Source organism: Meriones unguiculatus, chromosome 4, assembly GCF_030254825.1.
Source record: "Meriones unguiculatus strain TT.TT164.6M chromosome 4, Bangor_MerUng_6.1, whole genome shotgun sequence".
Lineage (NCBI taxonomy): Eukaryota > Metazoa > Chordata > Mammalia > Rodentia > Muridae > Meriones > Meriones unguiculatus.
In genome coordinates, this window is record NC_083352.1 from 127,224,302 (window position 1) to 127,248,422 (window position 24,121).

At 51.4% G+C, this 24,121-nt stretch overlaps 1 protein-coding gene across 1 annotated transcript in view; it reads right to left on the reverse strand.

The window, feature by feature from the left end:
• The window catches only part of Rspo4 (R-spondin 4), a 37,620-nt gene extending 14,056 nt beyond the window's left edge, over positions 1-23,564 (reverse strand). The window contains exon 1 of the mRNA XM_021649274.2: positions 23,326-23,564. Within this exon, the coding sequence (XP_021504949.1) occupies positions 23,326-23,404 (79 nt within the window). The 5' untranslated portion in view covers positions 23,405-23,564. The remainder of the gene's footprint in view (positions 1-23,325) is intronic.
• Between the last annotated feature and the right edge of the window lie 557 nt (positions 23,565-24,121).

Here is a 24,121-nt window from a genome sequence, read left to right on the forward strand (position 1 = left end):
GCAGCTTGGCCATGATAAACGACCCAGGCGGAGTCAGTTATCATTGCGGATGCAGCTCAGAGCCAACGAGGAGAAGAAAGAGCCAGTGGTGCGATGAGTCATGTAGAAGGCACCGTGTGGGTCAGGTTCAGCAGCAGAAGCAGCATTTGCAGCATTGACTGCGCACGAGGCATCTGAGGAACGAGGGGCATATGAGGGGTGCGTGCACGCTTAAGTCAGGATGGGGGCGCATCTTGGGCAGAGGCGGGGGAGGGGTTTGGGAAAGAAAACCAGACCACAATCATATTTACCATATTTAACTTCCTACAATTTGAAGCAAATGTGGACGTGGAAAGGTTTGGTCAAAATGGTTGACGAGGGTGGGCAGGTGGGAAGATGGCTCAGCCAGTAAAGAGATTGCCCTGGAAGCATGAGGACCCAAGCTCTGACCTTTACACCCGGGCAGTGTAGAGTGCAGCTGGACCCCATTGCCCTGGAGGTAGAGACAGGGGGATTCCCTGGGTTCAGCAAGAGACTGAGTCAAACAAACAAAGAAACAACAAGGTGGAGCGTAACTGAGGAAGACATTCAGTGTTGACCTCTGCCTTCCATATGCTCACTCATGCCCACTGGTGCTCATAGCACAAACATACATACACACACCAGGATGATCATTATATTAGCTTTTAATATTTAGTATAGACTTGAAACAGTTTGCAATAAAAATCCATTAAAAAAAAAAAAAGAATTTAGCTTCTCTGGTGCACCGGAGTAGGGGAAGGCTGCATTTTCTTAAAAAAAAAATTTTTTTTTTATTCTGTGTGTATTAGTGTTTTGCCTGCGTGTATGTTCATGTGCCATGTGCATGCCTGGTGCCCACTGAGGTCAGAAGAGGGCAGAGTTGCCTGGGACGGGAGTCAATAGATAGTTGAGAGCCTACAGAGTGGATGATACAAAATGAACCAGGGTCCCCTAAAGGAGTGGCCAATGATCTTAACCACTGAGCCATCTCTCTAGTCCCACAGAGATATATTCTTTATTCCCTCTTTCCTCCAGATCCCCTCTCCAAGCCCCATCCTATCCTCAAGTTTAGGTAATAGGTAGGGAAGGAAACAAATTCCAGAGGTAGAGAGTCTGGCAGCAGGGGGGACCCACTGTCAGGCTCTGTGCCAGTCTCCATATTCCCTTCCTGCCCTTAGGAAGGGACCCCTGCTTTTAGCAGGATTTGTCCCAGAAAAGTCATTGCCCAGGTCCCCTTGTGCTGTTAATTAAGGGGTCACACTTCTAACCCTCGCTGGTGAGATGCCCTCACCATGGGCATGTCGTGGGTCAAGCCCAAAGAGGGCCCTCACCGCTTTTTCTCCTCTGTCTCCTTTGTTGGGGCTGCAGTTTCGATGGCAGGAGCCTTGGCTGATCCCTATGGCAGAGGGTCCCAAGGAAGGCATCCCGAGGAAGGCAGTTTATTGACTACAGAAATCTAGGGCTTTAATGGGAGGACAAGAAGACCTCACACACCTTGTTCAGGTCATTGGCCTTGCCAATGCACCAAGGCTTATGGTGCTGGGCAGGTCAGCATAATGGTGTTGGTGACAATGGGGGTGCTCCCTCTGTGCTATGCACAAGGAGCCGAGATGTCACCCCAGTGTTGAAGGCCAAGGGACTCTCAAATGATTCAAAGTGATCCCAGGGAAACTTAGACAGACTCCGAGTGACATTCTGTCATCGGAGCGCAAGGTGGGCTTTTCCCTGTAGGGTGAAATTGTGGACTGAGGTGCCCTGATGTGGAGGAGGTGTTGCCACTTTGCAGCCAAGGAAACCTAGGCTTAGGAGGAAGAACGGCATGCCCAGGGCAATACAGAATTAGAAGGCAGAGACTTCCTGCTGTCCCCTGGGGCACCAGTGCAGGGCTTGTCTGTGACTGGCACATAGTCTGGACCCTTGGCTCGGCACAGCAGGAGCTGTGGACACCGCAAAAATAACGTCTGCGCAGAAGACAAAAGTACCCTGAGACCCGCACAGAGCAAAATTGTTCCCTGTGTCAGAAGATCTTTCAAAGCTCTCAGCTTGACCCTTGCAGTTTCACTGGGGACCCTGGAACTGGAAGGGGTAGGGCCTTCCTCAAGAGAAAAAAAAATCTCAAATCATAGAAGATCCTTTCAAGAGCCTTAACTCCCGTTGAAGAATGTTGACTGAACAATCTGAAGGCAAAAGAACCTTATAGGAACCTTCCCCTGGCTAGATTTTTGGCACAGGCACATGTGCGTGCCTGTGTGTGTGTGTGTGTGTGTGTGTGTGTGTGTGTGTGTGTGTGTCTAGTTTCTGGCTGCATCCCTCATCCAGCAATTGGCTAGAGTGCCCTCTAGTGCTTCTACATTGTAATTTTGAATTTTTATCGTCAGCCTTTATCACATCTTTCTTTATACTCATAAGACAAAACAATGGTGTCCCCTCAAGGTCATGGGTGCAGGAACCTGAATGCTCACTTTATGAATGAATGTCCAAACTCGAGTTTGGACAGTGCTTCTCCAGAAAGATCCAAACATGTTAGTTCTTAAACGTGATTGTATCAAAGTCCGAGTGAGGCTCAGGAAGTGATTAATTTGGGTCGGAATCTGAAACGAACACACTGGGCATTTCACATTTCACAGCATCTCCCTTGCTCCGACCGTCTCCTTTCCCTGAGCAGAGGAGCTGGCCACCAGGCATGAGCCGGCCACGGGCACGAGCTGTGTGGTCCCAGCTTCGATCTGCTCACCTGGACATCCCTTTGGATAGTGACTTTGGATCAGAGCTGGTGGTCGAGGCTGTGCTCTGTAGCCAAGGGCAGTGGTAGGTAGGGTGGTGCCCAGGTCTTCCCCAAGGTAAAGTGGCCACTGGTGGTCACTGGCATCATTTGTAGCAAAGGCTAGCCTACAACTCAGCTTGACATTTGAGTCAAAATTGGAGCCATGTGCACGCTGGTACCCAATATCTAGCTTGAGCAAGTAGATCCCCGTGTGTCCATGACCTTAGAGACTGCTGGTTCACATACAGGCAAGTGTCCCCCAGAAGCTCGTCTCGGGGCTTTTCTTTTTCTTAAGTCAACAGGGGTGTGTGTTGTTTCTGTGTGTGGTATGTGGTGTGTGTGTGGTTGGGGTGTGTGTGTGGGGATATGGTATGCTTGTGCGGTGCAGTGTGGTGTGGTGTGGTGTGTGTGATATTCCATGCATGTTTTCCTTTTGCTCTTTGGACCCGGGAAGCTGAGGCTGGCGGAGGCTGGCGAATGCTGCATAAACCAAGAATGAAGCCCACACAGCAGCAGAGCCAGGTGCTACATCTGAGTTTCAAAGGAAGCCTCCACCCGACCTGGTCTGCCCCAGAGCCCTGTATACTCTCCCCATTTCCCGAGCCGCTTTGAGTTAGCTTTTCTGTCACTTGCAACCAAATGATTTCTGACTAATACAGAAGCAGAGGGAGAAAAAGAAATAAACAGATGAGGCTCAGAGAGGGAACAGCAGCCAGGAACCTCGCTAGCTCCAAAAGGCAGCAAAGCTTCTGAGGGCCTTCCAGCCCTCCTGGGGCTTGGCTTCCCCATGGCTCCGCAGAAAGGCACTTTTTCACTAATGCTCCGCTGTCAGCCTGCAATCAGAAAAGACCTAGCTCACCAGATAGGAAACAGACCCTGGTAGGCAGTTATCCCTCTGTAGGACAAAGGGGCCTGTAGCACCTTCCGCTCCAGCGCCCTCCACAGCACTCTGAGGAAGCCTTAGGTCTTTTTTTCCATGTCAGGTGGATCCTGGCTGGAACCCCTACCCTATCCCAGATCAGATGCAAGCCTATAAATGAGCACATTTGGGCTCTAATTGCAACCTCATGAGCTTTCTTGAAGCATCAGGCCCGAGGCCCATGTGTTTCCCCTGAGCAACTGTCTCTCACAATTGAGACCAGCTTCCCCCAATGGAAATGCCAGTTGGCCCCACAGGTACGGCTCCGCCTTGTGCCGGCAACAGAGGGCTGAATGACTTTCTCCCAGTGCCTGGGGAATTGCTCAGGACATGGAAGTCCATTTTCCAGAGCATGATAACCATGTTAGGCTTGACAGTTTACAAGGTGACTCTCGTTTCTGACTGTGAATGCACACAGCAACCCAGAACTGAGCCATCTAGCCACGCATCCAGTGAACAGCTGCTGAACCTCTTGAGATTTTGTTGTTACTGTTGGAATGCTAGACATTCAATGGCCACATGCTTGGGGAGGCACTGTGTGAGCCTGGGCAAGATCCGTTACCACCCCGAGCCCCAGATTTTCTATGTATAAAATGGAGGAATGGTGCTTATCTTGCAGGGCTGCCTGCATGGAGGGAGACGGTGTGTGCTACGAGCACAGAGCCCAGCGCACAGCCAGCATCTGAGAAACTGCAACCATGGTTACCAGGTTGAAGAGGATGGTGTCATTTCTGTCTCCCCAAATTTAAAATCTCTAAAGCCATGTGCAGGTGACCAGGTAGAAACCCCTGGCTCTTTGGCTCGGTTAACAACCTTAGACAAGTGGTCTCTGCTGCCTTGGTTTCCCCACTTGAGGTCTTGAGGGAGCAACTCCCAGCCATGAAACCTTGAAGGGTCGTGTCAGCGCACCAGCAGACCACCCCACACATCAAAGTGCCTATCCTGTCCTATACTGTCACGACCCCCAGTGAAACAGCACCACTGTGTAGCGCTTGTCCCATGTAGAGCAGAGACATGGGAAGGACTGAAAGGTAGACAGCAAGGGCTGGGGACCTGACTGTCTGCCACCAATGTGTGAAGATCTCAGCAGGTGGCTTTGGTCTTGGCTGACAGGCAGGTTTGTTCTTTCCTCTGGGGACAAGGAATGACAAAGATTCCAGGGTCAGAGTCATTGGCTTCCTGAGACTGGGCCCCAAAGCCTCATCTAACAGGAGCCAATGGCCACCCAAATAGGGGACCACTGTTTTTCTATTTGAAAACCGAATAGATTTAAGATCACCTCTGTATCAACATACACCACAGCTACCTTTGCCCCAGGGGCTCATGGGACTCATGTAGATACCCGAGACCCCCGACAACTGCGAGACCCCTGACAACTGCTGTCCCCGAAGGGTTCATCTAAGCAGCACACAATGTGCTTGGCAGTAAAATGCCCTTGGTACCGAGGCCAAGTCTACAGTCCCCCACTTGCTTTTTTTTTTTTTTAAAGAGTAATTTGGACAGATGGCCAGTATTTATAAAATCAAGAGATTTCACATAAAAAGCTGGAATTTGGACTTCTGGAATTAACCAAGTATCTGCCAGTTTTGGTTGCATTCTCATGGTGGCTGTAGCTGGGGTTGCCCACAGTGACACTCTCTGGTGCCATATGCAGTCCTTAAATTCCTATGCCCATCCTGGTGCCAAGGATGAGGGAAGCTCCAGGTCTCACTGTGCTTAGGGGACGGTCACACCTATTGGTTCCTTCAATGGGAAGGAGAGAGTTTTTCATTAATTTTGATTTTTAAGACAGGGGGTTTTGCTCTGCTGCTCAGGCTGACCTTGAATTCTTGGGAACCCTCCTTTGGAACAACAGGTGTGGGCCATCACACTGGGCCAAGCAGGACTGACAGATAAGAGGGTCTCAGTGTCTGAGCAGGGGTTCTAGGTACTCTCCATGCATGATCCTTGTTTGGTGCATCAGTCTCTGTAGGCCCCATGGGCCCAGATTTGTTGGGTCTTTTGGTCTTCTTATAGAGCTCCTGTCCACTCTGGATCCTTCTGTTTCCTCCACTCTTTCCTAGGCTGGGGTCAGATGGTAGGGGAAGGAGGGATCCCCCTTTCTGAGAAACAGGAAAGGAGAATGGGGTAGGGGGAGAGAGAAAGGGATTGAGAGGAGATGAGGGAGGGGACTACAATTGGGATGTAAAGTGAATAAATTATAAGAATAAATTAAATCCCCAGGGCACGAGTGTGGTAGAGCTGGCCCTGCTTCTTGCCTTTAGACACAATCTATGGCAGGCAGGAGGCTGGCTCAGGAGTCATGAGAGTGGGAGGCCTGGCCATGTCCTTCACCAGCTGCAACACTCACGGGGCAGCCCTGCGCCTCACCTGGGAAGCAGGATAGTGCTGGCCATGGTTGGATGGGGGCGGGGGCGTGTGTTGTTGGTGAGTCAGTGCCTCGGGAATGAGAGCCTATGGCCTGACCGGCTCAGACACCTCTCATACCCAGATCCAGTGCCTCGGGAATGAGAGCCTATGGCCTGACCGGCTCAGACACCTCTCATACCCAGATCCAGGGCCTTGAATTGGCCCACCCCAACATCTACCTCATCTATGAACTGCTGGGGTGAATGAAGGGGCTGGTCTTATGGATCTAAAACTATAGGATTTCCATGACACAGGGCAACAACGAACACCCAAGAGGAGTCCCAGTGAGGATCCTGTATTGATAGTGTAGAAGCCAGAGGTCTATACCAGAGCAGAGTCATTGCAATGAACACTTGCAAGGAAAGAAGTGTGGACAAATGGGTTTACTATGGGACACGCTACAACTTCCACAATGGTATTATTATTTTTTTCTGTTTTGGGGGGAAGGTTGCAAGGGTGGAGGGTGGGTACAAGGGGAGGAGGAGATGAATAGGTACATGATGTGAGATTCACAAAGAACCAATAAAAAGTTAAAAACAAAGTCTCAGTGACATTGCTGTACAACTGTGACCTTTACCACCTGCCCTGCCACCACCAATCTGTGGCTGTGATTCTGACAATCACTGCAGAGCTGTTTGTTTCAATGCCAACATTTTTGGGGGCAGAGTTTCTTCATAATTGGGGTGTGTCCAGTGAAGTATGCCTTGCATGAGAACATGGTTTGTCATGGTGGACTACAGATTTAACACAGCCGTCCTCAGGACTCCCTGGGTGAGGAGGTTGGGGAGGGAGGGAGGCAGGCAGAGAAGGATCATGGTCGTTGCTGCAAGATAAGTTAAGTCTAAGGAGGACCAGGGCAGGACCTGGTCCCTGGTCTGCCCTTGGGAAGGATCCAGAACCCCAAAAGAGGAGCTGCACAGAGAGGGCTAGTCAGCCCATCTCAGATATCCTCCTGGCAATGAGGGACGCATGTCACTGATGCCCAAGGGAAATGAGCAACATCTGGGTGCCCGCCTTACTGCTTTGACTGCCACATATGGGAGGCAGTTGCCACTGCTGGAGGCTGCTTCTGAGGGCCAGCACATTCCTGCCTGGGGGGCAGATTGCACCATCCAGACTCTGGAGATAGCTCCCGGCTTGGAGGATCCCAGAGAGTGCAGGCTTGGAGGCTTCTAGACCAGCGCCTCAGCACCAGCATGGGTCATCTAGAGGTCAAACCCAACAGAACCCAAAGGCTTAAACTTGGTGTCATGCTATCACCTGCTCCTTCAAGCCTCCACTTAGTGAGGGCCACAGACACTCACCAAGGTCTTGAGAAGCCTTCCTAGTGGCACACTACAGCCACTGTCTTTTCCGGTGTGTACCTGACCTTAACAGAGGTAGAGGTCAGGGGCCTCCACCTTTCTATTCTCCTTTCATCCTTCCCAGTAGCCATGAGTCAGGTCAGTAAGGGCTTTTGAATCAGGGGACAGTGGTTTGGGATCACTCCTTCTATCTTCCATGTCTCATATGACAGGGAAGAAAAGGGCTGGTTGGGTCCCTGTGTGTCCCTAGGACTTGGCTGGTGTATACTGGACTACTCCTAACAGACTGAGATGCTCCTGGAGGCAGCATAGAGATGCAGCCCTTGGTCTTTGCTCAGTGGTATCCCTGCCTGGCCTGCTGGTGGGGTGCAGGACACAGACCAGAACAGGCTGCTCGTACACACCTCTGCAGGACCCAGCAGGTGAACTCTGCTCCGTTAGTCACTCAATACGAGAAATCTGACCGGTGTCCCTGGCAATCTTCAGAACCTTCAAGGCAGAAACAAGGTTCCTCTTCTCAGGGCCTTGCTGGTGTGTACATGCTGAGACAAGAAGCTGAGTAACATGGGGGCCAACAGCTGGCTTCTCCCGGATTGTCTCCACACAGCTCAGCCTTCTCATAGCTGCCAGTGTAGAATCACCACAGAGCCACCCCGAGGGGAAACTGCTGAAGAGTCAACTGGCCTATCCCTAGTGTCAAATATGTAAAACCGTATATGAAGAAATTGAAAAAAAAAGGGGGGGGGGAAGCATAGAGACAGCTTGGTTGGTGTCTGGAGCACAAGCGTGGAGACTGGTGAACCCTAGAACCCACTTAAAAAGCAGGACACAGTGCAAGCTTGTAATCCTAGTGTTGACAGGTGGCCTCCAGAGGATCCCTGGAGAGGGCTGGTCAACCAGCCTAGCCTAACTGGAAAGCTCCAGGTTCTGTGAGAGATCGTGTCTCAAAAAACAAAAACAAAAACAAACAAACAAACAAAAAACCCACACACACATACACACAAAAACAAAAAAACAAAAACAAAAAAACCCCAAGATGGATGACTCTTGAGGAATGACAGGAGGTTGACCTATGCCCTCCACATATAGAGGCACATGTGTGCACCTGCACACACACTTAGGAACCCATGAGTGTGCACAGACCTAATTCATCACAGAGTTCAGCAACTTGTGTATGGAGCTCAGCAATGCAGGGCCAGAGCCCTCAAGCTCCTTGCCCACTCTGGGGTGTTTGATTCCCCCGGCCTTTTACAGCTCTGAAATGCAGAAGCAAGGATGGGTTAAGGGAGGACCACAGGCCAGGCACTTCCGCTCCCTTAGTCGACCTCCAGAGCATCACCTGAAATCTGACTGGGGTGATGGCAGGAACTGAGGAGGGCAGTGCTCAGGGTACAGGAGCACAGGCTGCAGAGGCAGATGACCTGAGTTCTAACCTAGGTGAGCCTCCCCAAGCCTCAGTTTCCCTTCCTGTAAAATAGGGACCACTGTCCTCAGATGTAAGGTCCAGTGTGATGGCCTGTGTGGTAGTCTCAGAACATCTGGCAGGTGGCTGGCAGTGAGGCAGCTGTGAACACATCACCCTTGAAAGTGGGTTTATTAATTCAGGAAAGGGAGCTAAGGCACACAGGACAGTAAGTTGCCTGGGGCGCCACAGATTCTCACTGAGAGCAGGTGCAGAGCCAGGCAGTCTTAGTAACTGGAGGTCACTGTATTATAAGTGCTGGAAATGCAGACCTCACATAGCTTCAACTTGAACACCCCTCCCCCCATGAAGCAGAAGGCAGCTTTGGAGCCTCCACTTCTAGTACTGTGGGAATCTGGCCCTGCTGCCAGTGAGTGGCAGGGAAAGGGCCTGGGTCAGGCCCAGGCAGATCCAAAAGTGGACCCTGTCCACAAGGGCTTAGGGAATTGCAAAGGCTGGCAGAGTTGGGAGTCCAGTTTGATCTCCATCTTTCTGGCTCCAGGGAGCATCTTTAGAATCTGATTTTATCTGACCACTCTCAATGGGCTCCCTCCTCCTCTCCAATCCTAGGATATGAAGAACCCCTGATGTGGCTTCCAGTCGAGAACTGTGTGTCCTTGGGCAAGTTCCTGCCTCATGGGTATACTGTGCTTCTAAGGATTTGAGGTCCATCCGTCCATCCGTCCATCCACCCACCCACCCATCTGCCCATCCATCCACTCATCCACACATGTATTCATCCAGCTGTTTGTCTATCCAGTATGTCTTGAATACCTACTTCATGGCAGGCTCTTTCTAGAGTATAGGGTAAAAACAAGAAACAAAGCCCTCCCCCCACCAATACTGGATTTATTAAGCAAAGATAGACAAACTACAACTGTAGGGGATTTTGAGAGAGGTACAGGAGGCAGTGCTTGACTAGAACCATGAGCTTCAGCCAGACTCCACCTTGTTCATTGGTGGCTCTCAGGCACCCCACACAGTGCTTGCGCACTCTTTAGGTATTTGCTGATAATCTTGCTCCTCTAAAACATGAAAAAAATACACCCTGTGCTCTCCTCTTACCCTGAACCTGGAGTCTAGAATTGGGGTCCAGCTATGCCTGGACATTCTGGGAGGGAACCAGCTCTCTTTGCCACCTTCCGTCCCCTCCCTTGTACCTCTGCAGCCTGTCCACAGAGCACTGGAGGATGGCCCAGTAGTGCCTGGGCCAGGAGGCGCATCCCCTGCTCTCAAATGCAGGCGGGCTTCTGGTTTGAGCAGGCACAAAGGATGGAGAGACTGGAACGCCACATCCCAGCTACATTCACATTTATCTATCTTCATCCACCGAGGATGAGCAAACTAGACAGAGATGGAGGGGATGGGCAGGTGGAAAGGCCATGTTGTCCCCATTGGTCAATTTATCATCCCTGGTGTAGGGATGCCGACGGAGATGACAGAGACTGAGTTAATCTGAAGATCCCTAGCTGGAGGGGTGCAAGGCTTCAGGCTCCCACAGTGAGGAACCTGCCATCCTGCCATCCATGCAGCACAGGTTTGCCCGGCACAGCTCCCCCTCTCTACTCACTGGAGTAGGCACTTCCCCAGGAAGTTTGGAGGTGACAGCAGCATCCAGCACAGCCACTACTCTTTCTACCCACAACACACGAGCAACGCCATAGTTGGGACATCACTTCCAAAGGCCTTTATGTGAAAGACCCAGTCCCCTAAAGAGAGGTGCGGGAGCCTTTTGGAGGCAAGATTTAGTGAAGGCTCTCAGGTTAATGGGCACATGTGTGGCCTCTCTCTTTCTCTTCAGCTCCTCCCTTATGAGGCAAACACTTTCGCCACCTTGCCACCATAGCTGTAACATACCCCACCAGGGCCCCAAAGCAACAGGGCTGCCCAACAGGGATTGGAACCCACAGAAATGTGAACTGTCAGAACTGTGAACTAGACAGCAAAACTGTCTAGTTGTAAGCCATTTATCTCAGGTATTTCCCTGTGGTTACAGGAAAAAAAGGTGGGTAGGGGGTGGAGAAGCATTTGGAGCAGCAAAGCCTGGCACAGCTATGTGCCCATCAGGAAGAAGTCTGGCTGTGACAAGGGCATGTCCGGAGGAGAACTGGAGGTTGACATCTGGCCTCCACCCAGGAGAGAACTGTGAAGCAGACCCATGCTTTAACATTTCAGCACTGGCTGGGTTTTGTATTGTTGTTGTTTTCAGTTAGTTAGTTTGTCTTTGTTAGCCTTAAATTTACCAGAAAGGTTTGAGAACTGCTCAGTTACTAAGGATTGGATTTTAGAGTTAAATTGAATTAGAGAGAAAAACAACGTAACTTTCTATTACACTCCAGCCTGATCATTAACTCAGCTACAAAGCAGGCCAAGGATAGCCATCTTTAACATACAAACAACTTAAAAAAAAAAAAAAACTTTTGTTCTTGTTTTTCAAGACAAGGTTTCTCTGTGTAGCCCTGGCTGTCCTGGAATTTTCTCTGTAGACCAGGCTGTTCTCCAACTCAGAGATCCACCTGCCTCTGCCTCCTGAGTGTTTGGATTAAAGGTGTGCATCGCCGCCACCACCCAGCTACAAACAACTTTTATAAGTCAATAAGGAACAGAAAACAACCCAAGGGGAGCAAAGAGAGACAGAAAGACAGAAAGAAAGACAACCAGGTCAGTTCCCACATGAAAAGTGGCTCTTTGTCACTTTTCAATTGATGATTAAAACCAGAACAAAGGCTGGAGAGATGGCTCAGTTGGTGAAGCTCCTGCCTTACATACAAGGACCAGCATTTGTGCTCCAGGATGTACATTTTAAAGAAAGTCACATGTGAAGGTGTGTGCTTTTACGCCTAGTGCTGCAGAGGCACAGCCAAGTGTGTCCCTGAGTCCTTCTTGGTGTGTCCAAGTGTCCTTCTTGGTGCCATCTAGGCCAGTGAGGAAGCCGGTCTCAGGAAACAAGGTGGGTGAGCATGCGAGGAAGAATGCTGGAGGTATATGTGTTAAAGACTCAGTCCCCTAACGAGAGGTAGAGCCTTTTGTGGGAAGGGTCTAACGAGAGGCCCTCAGGTTGCCAGATGCTTGGCATCTCTATCTTTTTCTTCAGCTTCTCTATTATGAGCAGTTTTTCTCTCATCATGGGCTTCTCCACCATTGCTGCCCTGAACCGTACTAGGAGACTCCACACTCCCATTCACACACAAGTTTAAAAAAAAAAAAAAGCCCAGATAAGATATGACTGTGACCTATTGGATAGGCAAGCTGAAATCAACTGGCATCACCCGCCACTCTGCGTGGGGATGTGGGCCCTGCTGTCTGCAGCATGGCAGGTAACAGCATTTTACTGAGGGCACTCCATCAGTAAAGGGTCCTCAGCGAAGGACAGGAACTTCTTTAGAGGCACACAGTGAGTCCTTGGAGTCCAGGGCCAAGACCCTTGGATCTGAATGTGTTCCTCTGGCTCTTCATCTCTCCAGCTACCCCTTTTCTCTCCACCTGGACAAAGGCACATCCCCTGACTCAGAGGCCAGCTATGCTATACCCATTGCCACAGCCTGTTGGGGCTGACAAAGGATGGGGCTCTGCCACTCCAGGTAACATATCCTTAACTGTCCTGAAGCTGAGGATTGTAGTCAGGCTGGCTCAGTGGTAAGATGCAGAAGGCAGAAGTGGGAATAAAGGGTCCTGGTTCAACCAAGCGACTCTCAGATCCCAGCTCCCCACTACACAGCTACCTGACCTCAGTGCGTGCATGTCCAGCCACGTTCAGATGTCTACAGAGGACTTACTGTAGTTGACTTGACCATGTTCTGCATTGAAAATACTAAGAAAAAAATATCCATAGAAAGAACACATAGGAACTTTTTCTTATAATTTTATAAACAATACAACAGAACTGTTTATAGAGAGTTACATTGTACGTGGCTTTGTTTGGACCTCAAGGTTATATGGTGTCTTAGTACTTTTCAATTGCTGTGACAAAACATCATGACCAAGGCAACCTAAAAACAAAAACCAAAGCATTTAATTTGTGGCTTATGGTTCCAGAAAGTTGAATCCATGACCACGATGGCAAGAAGCATAGCAGGAGGCAGGCGGGCATGGTGCAGGAGCAGCAGCTGAGAACTTAGAACTGGTTGGCAATTGCATGGGCTTCCAGAAACCTCCAAGCCTGCCCCCAGGGCACATCTCCACCACCAAGGCCACACCTCCTAATCCTTCCCAAATAGTTCCACCAACTAGGGAACAAGCATTCAAATATATGAGCCTATGGGGGCCACTGTCATTCAAACCACCATGCATGTCCATATGCTGTGTGATACTAGAGGCTTAACACCTGCAGACTGGGGGGCTCGAGGTGGTGGAATATCAGGGGGAGATTGTTTTGTGTCAAATGCTGTTCAAAGCACAGGGAGACCTCAGTGGACAAGATCACCATTACTCAGTGGAAGTTTCCATCCTGAAGGGAGTGGGATTCTAAAGCCTCTCTGGAATATACATTCTTGCTAAAGGACTAGCAAGTCCCATGCTGGAAAGATCAGAGGGCAGTGATCAAGTGAGAAGGAGTGGGTGCTGAGGTCAGAGGGTGGAGACCCAGACTACTAGGGTGGGTTTACTGTAATTGACTTGTTCAGGTTCTGCATTAAGAATATTAACAACAGCAAAACAAAACAGGCAGAGCCCTTTTCTTGTTGTTCCCTAAACAATCCAACAGAACTATTTACAAACACTTACATAGGCTTGGGTGGTGCTCATTTTTCTGGATTAAGGATGGGAAATGACTGGAGGAGCATGCTCAATTGGGTTTGCCTCCCCAGCCCTCCAGCTGCTAGTCCCAGGTGTTGAGGGACTTTTTCTCTTGTTGTTCCCTAAACAACACAGCAGAGCTATTCACAAACAGTTACATTGTAAGTGGACTTGTATATAACCTCAAGGTTATAAAACAGGATCCTTTAAATTTTCCTGGGCTGGGAGGTCACTGAACAAACCTGCTCAAGCCTGTCTGTCATCCTAAGAACCTCTCCAGGTGTTGAGGAGACGGGACAGGAGAGGCAGTGCTGGGAGAGAGGCTGACAGCCCAGACAGAGACATGGTGGTCATCCAGAATGAGGCTGGTAGCTGGGAGGAACAGGAGATTCAGGGAAGAGGAACCCAAGTTTGCTTATGTGTCAAAAGAATTAAAGGATAGATGGCTCTGACAACAGAGTCATACCCAGCAGATGACAGGTCCTTTACCTCCTGTCCTGAGCTTTCAAGGGATGTTGTCACAGAAATTCATTGTACTGGTGAGTTTTATGTCACCTGGACACAAGCTAAAGTCATCTGACAGCTGGAGAGATGGCTCAGAGGTTAAGGGCACTGGCTGTTCTTCCAAAGGTTCTGAAGTGCAATTCCCAGCAACTGCACTGTGGCTCACAACCATCTATAATGAAATCTGGGGCCCTCTTCTGGCCTGCAAGTATGTATACAGGCAGAATACTGTATAAATAATAAATAAATCTTAAAGTCGTCTGAGAGGAGGGCACCTCAATTAAGAAAATGCCTCCGTAAGAGCCTGTGGGCAGGTCTGTAGGGTATTTTCGTAATTAGTGATTGATGGGACAGCTGATTGTGGGTGGTGCCATCCTCGGCCTGGGGTTTCCCGGTTCTTTAAAAAAGCAGGCTGAGCAAACCATGGAGAGCAAGCCAGTAAGCAGCACCCGTCCATGGCCTCTGCATTAGCTTCTGCCTCCAAGTCCCTGACCTTCCTGTTCTGACTTCCTTGATGATCAACTGACATGGAATTGTAAGCCAAATAAATCCCTTCCTCCACAACTTGCTGTTCGGTCACAGTGTTTCATCTCAACAGTAGATACCCTCACCAAGACGCTCATGGCGGTTCCTCTCGAAACTTCCTCCACCCCTGGCCCAGTCTCGTCCACTCCAACCAGTCACGGTTCATGGTTTCCAGCAGCAGCAGCAGCAGCAGCAGCAGCAGTCTCCACTTTGAGAGGACCATAAGGCAGAAAGGGACAGGGAGAGGCTGGAGTTTCTACTCCCATCTGCATTACACCTGGCTCTTTGCAGTGCGTGCTTTGGCAAGCCCCTCTAAGTCCCTCACATCTGTGCAAAAGGGCCAGGCATATACCACACCTGGTAGAGTTATGTCGAGCCCTGCACCTAGTGTGTATCACCATGCTTACTATCACCCTCTAGGTCGCTACACAGGGCTGTGCAGGGCTCAGAGAGGGTGGCTCACTAGGCCACATCCCACAGCACTGACCACCAAACTTCAGCCTCAGAACCTGCCTAAGATCTTCAGCTAGGGCCGTGTGTGACATTGGTTTTGAGCATTCCACTAGAGAAGCCAGCCTCCTGGGATACGTGGCTATCATCAGCACTAGCTGAGTGCTCTGTGTCTTCCAGATGGGACGCGTGCAGTGAGAGACCTTCAGGACACCGTACTGTCAGGCACTAGCATCGGGCCCTGTTGTCCTGACAGACAGCAGTGACATTCAGGAGTGAAGTATTTGCACCGAAGCTTGGTTGTAGCAAAGCAGAGATTGGAGGCAAGGCCTGTCTCAGCCCTAGTCACAGGTCCTTGCCTGGGGCCTGGCCTGCCAGTCTGTTGAGCACTCCTGTGTGTAAGTGTGCTATCTTCATTTCCGGGCTGTTTTGTGAATCAGCCCACAGAGGCAAAGAAGGTGGCATGACCTGAGCAGGGCATGGAGAAGAGCAGCACCCATGCCCCCATTGCCACTGGCTCCAGGGTGTACCTGAACTCACCAGACAGCTGCACCATCACCAACGCCAGAGCCCTTTCCAGTGTGTCCCCTTCCTGTCATCAGCTGTAGGGAAGGTGGAGGCTCTGGAGACAGGGGGTAATCCCCCCATGTGCTCTGGGGGTCCCCCACTTAGCTTGATTTCCTCTTGCATTGCTGGGGTACAGCCACTTCTGAAACAGGCATCAGAACCTCCCCATGAGCCATGGAGTGGGATCTGGCTACAAAAAATCAATCCAGTGTATGAAGGTGGCCTAGCCTGGGCAGTGGCACGCAAGGGAGCAGGTCTCTCCAGCCAGAGGCCATGTAGGATCTGGGGAAGGGCATGTGACTCAGATTAAGAAAGAAAGCTTGGGTCCTCAGGGACCTTCCTGGGGACATCCCATCTGTCTCTGTCTGTGTGTGGCCTTGGCTAGCTGATGCCTGCCCCCGCTCTTTCTAGCACAGAGGTCTGCTGGACCAAGCCACACCAGGAGCCATACTGTGGATGGGCCAGGAGAGGACTGGCATGTTGGCATTGGACCTGAGCTCAGCCATCAATTATGTGGATTTAAACCCTGGTTTGGCAAACCTTCCTCTGTCAAGCTACTGTCTTGGAATGTGAGATTGCTTGTATTGGCTGTTTTCAACCTACAAAAATGACAAGTGCATATGTTGCAGTTAGCGCCTCTGGCTTTAAATCTGCTTGCAGCTCTGTGGAGCGCAGGGAATTCAGTCTCTATGATGGTGGCTGCGAGGCTGCTGCGCCTCGTAGTTAGAGCTCACGTCCAAGGCCACGAAGAATCTGAACCTTGGCTGTGTGGCCTTGGACAACTTACTTAACCTCTTTGGGCCACATGTCTTCTCATTTATATAATAATATTCACCTAACATCCAAAAGATGGTGTCTGGGTCCCTTAGCAGCTGGTTGGCCCCCTCAGTGTGGGTCACTGAACAGCCTCCCAACTGTGTCAGCTCCTCGCAGGGAACGGCTCTTACTCACATCTCCAGAGGCAGAATGCAGTGGGGAGGATTCACTGGTTGAAGGATTAGCAGTTGCCATTCCCGTAGGTCAGAGAATTAGGCAGTCCCCCAAAGACACCCAGGACATTACGGTTGTGTGGTGCGTGCTCTAGGAGTTACCATGCCAGACCATGTCACATCTCGACAGCATCCACAGCCATGGCTCTGGATGAAGGACTGGTCCTGAAACGATGACAACTTTAACACAGGCTTTAACCAAGTCCCCAGGCCCTATGTAATAGCGGTACAACCCCAGGTCACTGAGAGCTGTGAAGGCACCTGACCCTGGCTAATGGCTGCCCCCCTCCCCCTGTGCAGGATCTCTTGATGCCTTTGGACACTGATGCTGCCTGGGGAAGGGCAAGGCAGACTGGCAGCCCTCAGCTACACAGCGGAAATGGAGGCTCTTCGGGGCCATCTCCGACTCCCCAGGCTTTGGAGCAGCTGTCCTTGGTTACTGGCCTTCTATACCTCCATGACCACCAAAAGCTGATGACCTGGGGCTGGCCTTTTCCCGCTGCCACCTCCATTTTTACAAGTGTTGATCTCAAAGTTTCCTCTGGACATTTTTTGTGCCTATTCACCCTCCAACACTCTACAGTCCCACTCAGGAACCCCAGAGAGAAAGCAAGCATGGACTCCTCTGCCAACTGTAGAGTTTCTGTGCAAGAAAGAGGCTGGTTAATGTCAGCACTCAGCGCTTAGCAATAAGTGGGATTTGCTTCTGTGGGTTTTGGAACCAGAAAGACCCAGGTTTCTGTCTCTTTCTGTCTGTCTGTCTCTCTCTTTGTCTCACACACACACTATGTGACTCAGTCTCCTCTGAATTAGTTTTCTTCCTGTGTACAGGGTGGGGGAGGGGAGTAACTGTATCACCAGACAGAGCTGGGCTGAAGGCCAGTGTGAGGAGAACTTGATGGTGTCTGTCACAGTCAGTCAATGCTCTGTGGTGTCTAACGAAGGAATACCCTCAGGGCCCAGACAACCTTCCAGGGCCAACATCCAAGTGTGCTGGGAAGGGTACGGCACCAGGCTTAGGGTGACTAGATGCAAAAGACCTCAGGAGCTGATCGTGAGTGCGTGCGCATGTGCGTGTGCATGTGTGTGTTGTGGAGAGAGTAGAGGTGGGAATTGGTAAGCCCTCCTGGGCTTACTGCCCAGTTCCCAGATGATGCCATGTGGCCCACTGGGCCTTGGGCTCCTCTTGGGAAAACAGGGACCTGCTACCTTCGCACGGTCCTATACCTTACATCTCTCCTGCTTTGGCCGGCTTGTAGGGCTGAGTGTTTCAGACATGCACAGCTGGGGGAATGGCCTCCACGTTCTGGTAACAGGAAGAATGCATTTTCAGAGGCTGGTGACATGGCCCAATAGCTAGAGCAGTTGCTGTGCAAGCCTGGTGGCCTGGATTCGGGTCTTCAGGACCCATGGAAAACCCAGACAAGTGTGGAAGCTCACTTGTAATCCCAGAACGCAGGAGGTAGAGCAGGGGACCCACCAGGCAGGGTAGCTAGCTAGATCAGCCAGAATCAGCAAGTCTCATGTTTGTTGAGAGACTCTGCTCCCATAAGGGAAGTGAGAGCCATTGAGTAAGACTCCTGATATCCGCCTCAGGCCTTCACACTCATGCACATACTCATGAGTATGCACACATACCAGGTTTGCACACCACAAGGACATGCTCACCACACACGTGTGCACACACACATATAAATATATTTTATATTAGCACACACACTGTACACATATGCACACTCATGAGCACACATACTAAGGTGTTCATGTACATACACATACTCGCATGCACGCTCACATACCTGTGCTCACAGCCCTACACACAGGCAAGTGGCAGTACACTTAACCTTCAAAAGCACTCTGCTAGTTTCTGCAGAGTATCGAACGCCACGGCCTCTGGCATGATCCCGTGTGTCCACAAAACCTAGAATGTTTACTCTGGTTCTCTACAGAAACACCCCAAACTCCACTCTGCTTTCTTCCATCCTTTTCTTTTCCCTCTGTTCTATTCTGTTTCATGCCATTTAATTAAAAAAACAAAAAAGCAAAAAAACAAAACAAAACAAAACTGACTGTAACTTGCTTAATTGGCTGCTGGCTGCCAAGGGCTTCAGATCTCTGTGTGAATTCCCTTCATAAGGAACAGCAAACCTTTTACACAGGACAACCCCACTCAGCAATGTCTCCTCTTGGAGCTCCAGAGTCCCCAATCAGCTAAGAGCCCTCAGCTAAGACAGGACCAACATCCAGCCTGCCTATCAAAGGCGGAGAACAGAAGAACACTGAGGGTCCTGTTATGGCATTGTCCCTGATGGCCTTTAGGGACATGTTGGGATATTGTGACATTAGGGATGGCGCAGTGCCCACCCATGCCATCCTCTGGACCCATCAGAACCTGGCCAGGGGAGCTCAGCAAATGTGGCATCCAACTCCCACCCAAGACCCAACACTGGTGCTGTCCACAGTGGGACTTCAATCTTCTTCCCACCATGTGGCCCCTAGAATGGCAGGCTCTCCCTCCTCCTGCAGCTCAGTACGTTGATGTACCTGCTTGATGACCCACTGAGCTCCTCCTAGGCAGTCAGTCCCAACAGTCCCCTGCTAGCTCTATGCACAGGCCATGGTGCCTCCAAAGCTGTGGTTCTGTGCCCCAACCCAGACACTGGGAGTTCTCCACAGGCAGCTGGCCCTCGGCTCCCTGAGAAATGGGTATGCCACAGGAATGGCAGGAGTCTATCCACTCCACAGTGCCCTGGCACATGCCCAGCCCTCTCCCTGTGGTCTCTGCATCTCTGGTGGCTAGGAATGGGGAGGGTGTCTGGATGGCTTCCCAGCTCTATGGCAGGATACGTGGAAATCACCTCCCTTTGTTCCCAGGCTGGCTTCAGACTGGCTGAGGAGGGACAGGCCAGGTGTGGGGGTCAGGATCAGCTGCCTGTCTTGTGTACAGGCTTCTGCTTTCTAGATTCAACTGGCTCCTGTTTCAGCAAGAAACCCAGGTTTTAGGGCAGGACTCAACCATACCATCCCTCAGTACCTGTCAGGCATCCCCTCTCTCTGCCCCAAGGGAAACGGCTTCCCTTTCAGAGCCACACCAGTGCTCATCTGAGCCTGGCTCCATCTCCACACCAGCTCTCAAGAGACACACCTTGTCCTGCACCCAGCCTTGGCTCCAGCCTGCAGGCAAGAGGCCCAGGTGAACCCCTGCTGTCTGTCCAAGTGTTGGCCTTTCCTCTGGATCTGCATCCAGGACCAGAGCTGCCATCCAGACTTCACACACGGCATTCCTTTCACCCACTGTCAGGCCTCTGGAGTGGATGCCACCCCTTGCCATTTCATGGTAAGTCGAATGGGCTCAGGGGAACGAATGTGAGTTCTCGGGGAAGCCAGTGCTCAAGAGGTGCCCTCTACTGAGCCCCCTCTGCCCTAAGAGGCCTCTGTGCACTCTCCCTCTGGGATGTTGGTGAATTTTGCCTGCCTCCCATCAGTGGCTCCCACTTTCAGATGAGGGAACCACATATCAGAGAGGGTGCGTGCTCTGTCCAAGTTCTTATGCTCAGGGTAGGAGGGGACAGAGGATTTGGACCCCAGCCTCACCTACAGGAAGCTTTAGATCTGTGAACCAGGGATGCAACTTAGAGTTCCCTCATTTTGCTCCACTGCCCCACTGCCAGGCGCACCAGCTCATTTCAAGAGAAATGTCCCCATCTGGTTCTAATTCATTTATACTTAATTAATCAAAGTGTTTTGTAAGAGACACTTGAGGTCCAAGAACCCCTTTCAAGCCTTTCCTTTCATTCTATTTTGTAGAAACAGAAAAATTAGGTTTCATCAAAACCAAGCAATGATGCTGGAGCCATAGGAGCCCAGGTCCATGAGAAGTGGACACCACGGGGGACAGCGTAGCTCAGGCATGACTGGGGCAGGCAGATCCTTCCCCATGGCTGGACATTGGGTCAGAGGCTAAGGTCAAAGGCAGGGTGTAGAGGGGAAAGCCCAGAAATGCAGGGAAAGGTGAGCCTTCCTGCTGGCTAGGACATCTCACCTTAGCATCCCCCAGGCTTCAACACAACCTGTAACACCACATGAATAGATGAATGAATGAGTGAGCAAGCAAGTGAATGAGGCACTGCCAGGCGTCTACAGGACACCTTCTCTCGACAAAATCAGATCAAAAGGCCAATGTCAATAAGACCTGGGGATCACATGCAGACCCCCCCCCCCAAGCCAAGTGTGAAAAACAATCCTCCTGGGCATGTCTTGGTTTGAGAAAGGTCAGCTCCTCCCCATTGTCTCTTCCTGGGCCCTGATACACCCACAGTTAAGAAGTCAGCCAAACCCAACATTTTCCAAACCTACTTGGCCACGATAACTGTGACTGCTTTGAAGAACGGACTCTAGGCAGGTGTAGCCTCCATCTCATTGCCAATGGGGAAACTGAGACTATGGGCCGAAGCAAAGGAGAAACCCTCTCATCCAAGGTCAAATAGCACAAATGGGTCAGGAGAGAAACTGAAGGCCGAGGCTGTTTCCTTGACATCACAGTTACAGCCTTGCTGAAGATACTGGGCAGGTGTGTGCATTTTAAGCTCAAAGGCAGCCTCTTCGTCCAAGTGGACCAATGCAATGCAAGGAGCAGCACTCTGCTCCCAGCTTCCTTATGAGGTGCTGGTGAGCTAACAGGAAGGACAAATGATTTTCCTGTCCCCTCCCCTCTGTCCTTGGTTCTTTCCTCAGAAGCATTTTAGAAATCTAACTCCGCTCCACTCCAGGTAGGTACACTAAGGTTCTGAGAAAGGAAGACTAACCCAGGTCCTAGGAACCCACAATACCTATCAGACAGAGCTGAGCCTTACCCGCTGTGTAGCCTTAGGCAAGTCAATTCTCCTCTCTGAACTTTTTTCCTCTCTAAAATGTAAGTGCCTCTCCCTGCATTCACTGGGCTTTTTAAGTAGCGAATGATACAAAAGACAAGAAATGGTTAATAGTGACCAGCACCATGGGTTGCCTGCATAGGCAGCTAATGTTCTACCTCACTTTACCTCGGCTACGGTTCTCCTGATGAGATCGAGACTGAAGTTTATCACTCGTATTTTAAAGACAAGTCAGTGAAAGGAAAGGATTTTAAAAATCGTTTCAGAATGGAGAAGTGTCTTGGAGGTCTAATGTAAAGGATCTCACATAGGTAAACTCGAAGTCCCCGGTGCCTTCCCTGAGGTCACTCAGGGGGAACCCTCAAAGGAGTGCTGAGCAGCCACGTAGTGCTGACACACACCTTTAATCCCAGCACTTGGGAGGCAGAGGCAGGCAGATCTCTGAGTTCAAGAGTGAGTTCCAGGACATCCACAGCTACACAGAGAGACCCTGCCTCAAACAGAACGAAAACAAAGGAGTGGCATGCATCCTCACTCTGGCAGGCTCCAGAGCTGGTGCTCTGGACAGCAGAGTGGAGGCCACGCATAGGCCCCCAAGTCCCTGCAGCCCACCTGAAGTCAACCTGCATCTCTATTATCCCTGCCCTTTGTCCAGCTCTTAGGGGATTTCCCCCCTAGGTCATGGCCTGCAGTCCCACCCCATGCCCACCCTCCCACTGCCCCTCTGTGGGCTCTGATCCCTTACAAGAACTACAGTGTCTGTGTAAGGCTTTCCACACGGATGGACTAGAAGCCCCCATAGGCAAGGCCATTCTCAACTCTCCCATTCTCCGTATTCTAGGAACCGGGCTCTCAGGGCAGAGAGACCAAACCAGACCTTCCAAACCTGCCTGTTGGACCGTTCAGCAAAGCAACATGCATGAACTTTGGGTTCCTGCTCTATAGAGTGAGCCAGTCGCAGTCATTAGGGCATCCTAGGGATGGGAGGACACAGTGTGAGGCAGACGCTTGGGACAGTGGCCAATCTTTGGCTGTTGATTCACAGACAGGCATCTGGAGTCCCAGGACCTGTCCTGCTTAGGCAAAGGGCCTGCTGGTATTCTTGTCCTCCCTGCCAGCACAGGGTCTGCAAACCTTGGTCTGCAGAAGCAGTTCCAAACTCACCTCCGAAAGACATCTCTGGCTGCGTCATCAAGGAACCGTGGCACAGGACCCCAAGAACAATGTTTCTAGAGCCCAGGGACAGTAAAGAGCCTCAGGTTCAGGTCTCCTGTTGGCTCCAGGAGACCCAAAGGGAAAATCCCAAGGTTCCTAGAGTGGACACACTTCTAGGTCATCCCCAGAAGACTTCAACTTGAACACAGTTCACCACACAGTTCACACACAGCCACCAGAGAGGCTCACCCAGCTCACTTCTTGGGAGGGGGTAGGTAGGTGACAGCAGGAGTCAGGATCAGTGATAAGCCCCATGTGGGCACTGGAACCACTGCTCTTGATATGACTCCCCCTGGCTGACTGTGGAAACTTGGGCTGGCTTCTAAGCTATTACTAGCCCTGTCTTCTAGTGTGCTGGTCCCAAGGTTGGTTCTTTGGGTTTTTGCTGTCTGTGGAGTTACTTTGGGACACACCTGGGAGGCTGGCTTGGGCCAGCGAGCCCAACCACTAGCCCCTTCCAAGTAGTGCTTTCTAGGTCCAGGTTGCTCGACAGCTCTCCGTGCTAACCCTGAGTCAAGAGTCCTGGCGTCAGACACCAGCCAGATGCCCGCCGGGCTACCCTGAGTCTGCCTCGCAGCGCCTACCCCACCGCCAGCCCGGCCACATCTGTACCTTGCTTCTTCCTCCGGTACAGGGCGAGCATGTCCATTGCGTGGGCGACGAGCAGCAGCAGGCAGAGTGGCGCCCGCATCTGGGCAGCCTGGTGATCCTGGTGCCCCGACGGCCCGGCAGCCGCTGTGCGGGGGCGGCTTGTGGCACGCGTTGAGCATCCGCGGGTCGCTGGTCGCTGCGGCCACCGGGGACCCGCCGTGCGCCCAGGGCGCGGTGGGTCGAGTGAGGGCGTCAGCTTGGCCGCGCGACCAGGGAGGGGCGGAGCCGGCTCCTGGGCGGTGCTTAACCCTGGGTGGGTGGGGGGGCACTTGCTGGTGCTGGCGGACCTGCTTGCTGCACGCAGCCCAAAGCTCCACGCACGCGCATAGGCCAGCCGTAGGTACACGCGCGCACAAGCAGTACTGCACAACCACCTGGACAGACCCTCCCTCAGCCACTTCTGGACTTCCTCCTTCTCCCGCCCCCAAGACCCTCTGGCTTGTTTTTCCGCTTGTCCCTCGACTGCCTTGCCTTCCGACACTCTACTCTAGCCAAGAGCTTGGCCTCTCTCTGGCGCACTGTCCCCACCTGGCTGGGCTTGGGTTTTCTGGTGTCTGGCCCTCCCCATCTCTCAGCCCTCAGAGTGGGAATGTGAGCCTGCTGCTGCACCACACAGCCCCCTCCCCTTTTTTCTCTTTCTTTCCAGCTCTCCCAAACACTTTCTGTGGACGTGGGAGCGTTTCCTGCTGCAGCCTTGGGGAGCCCTTACTCTTTGACCCAGTGTCCAACATCTCATAAATTTGCTTACTAAGGGGCC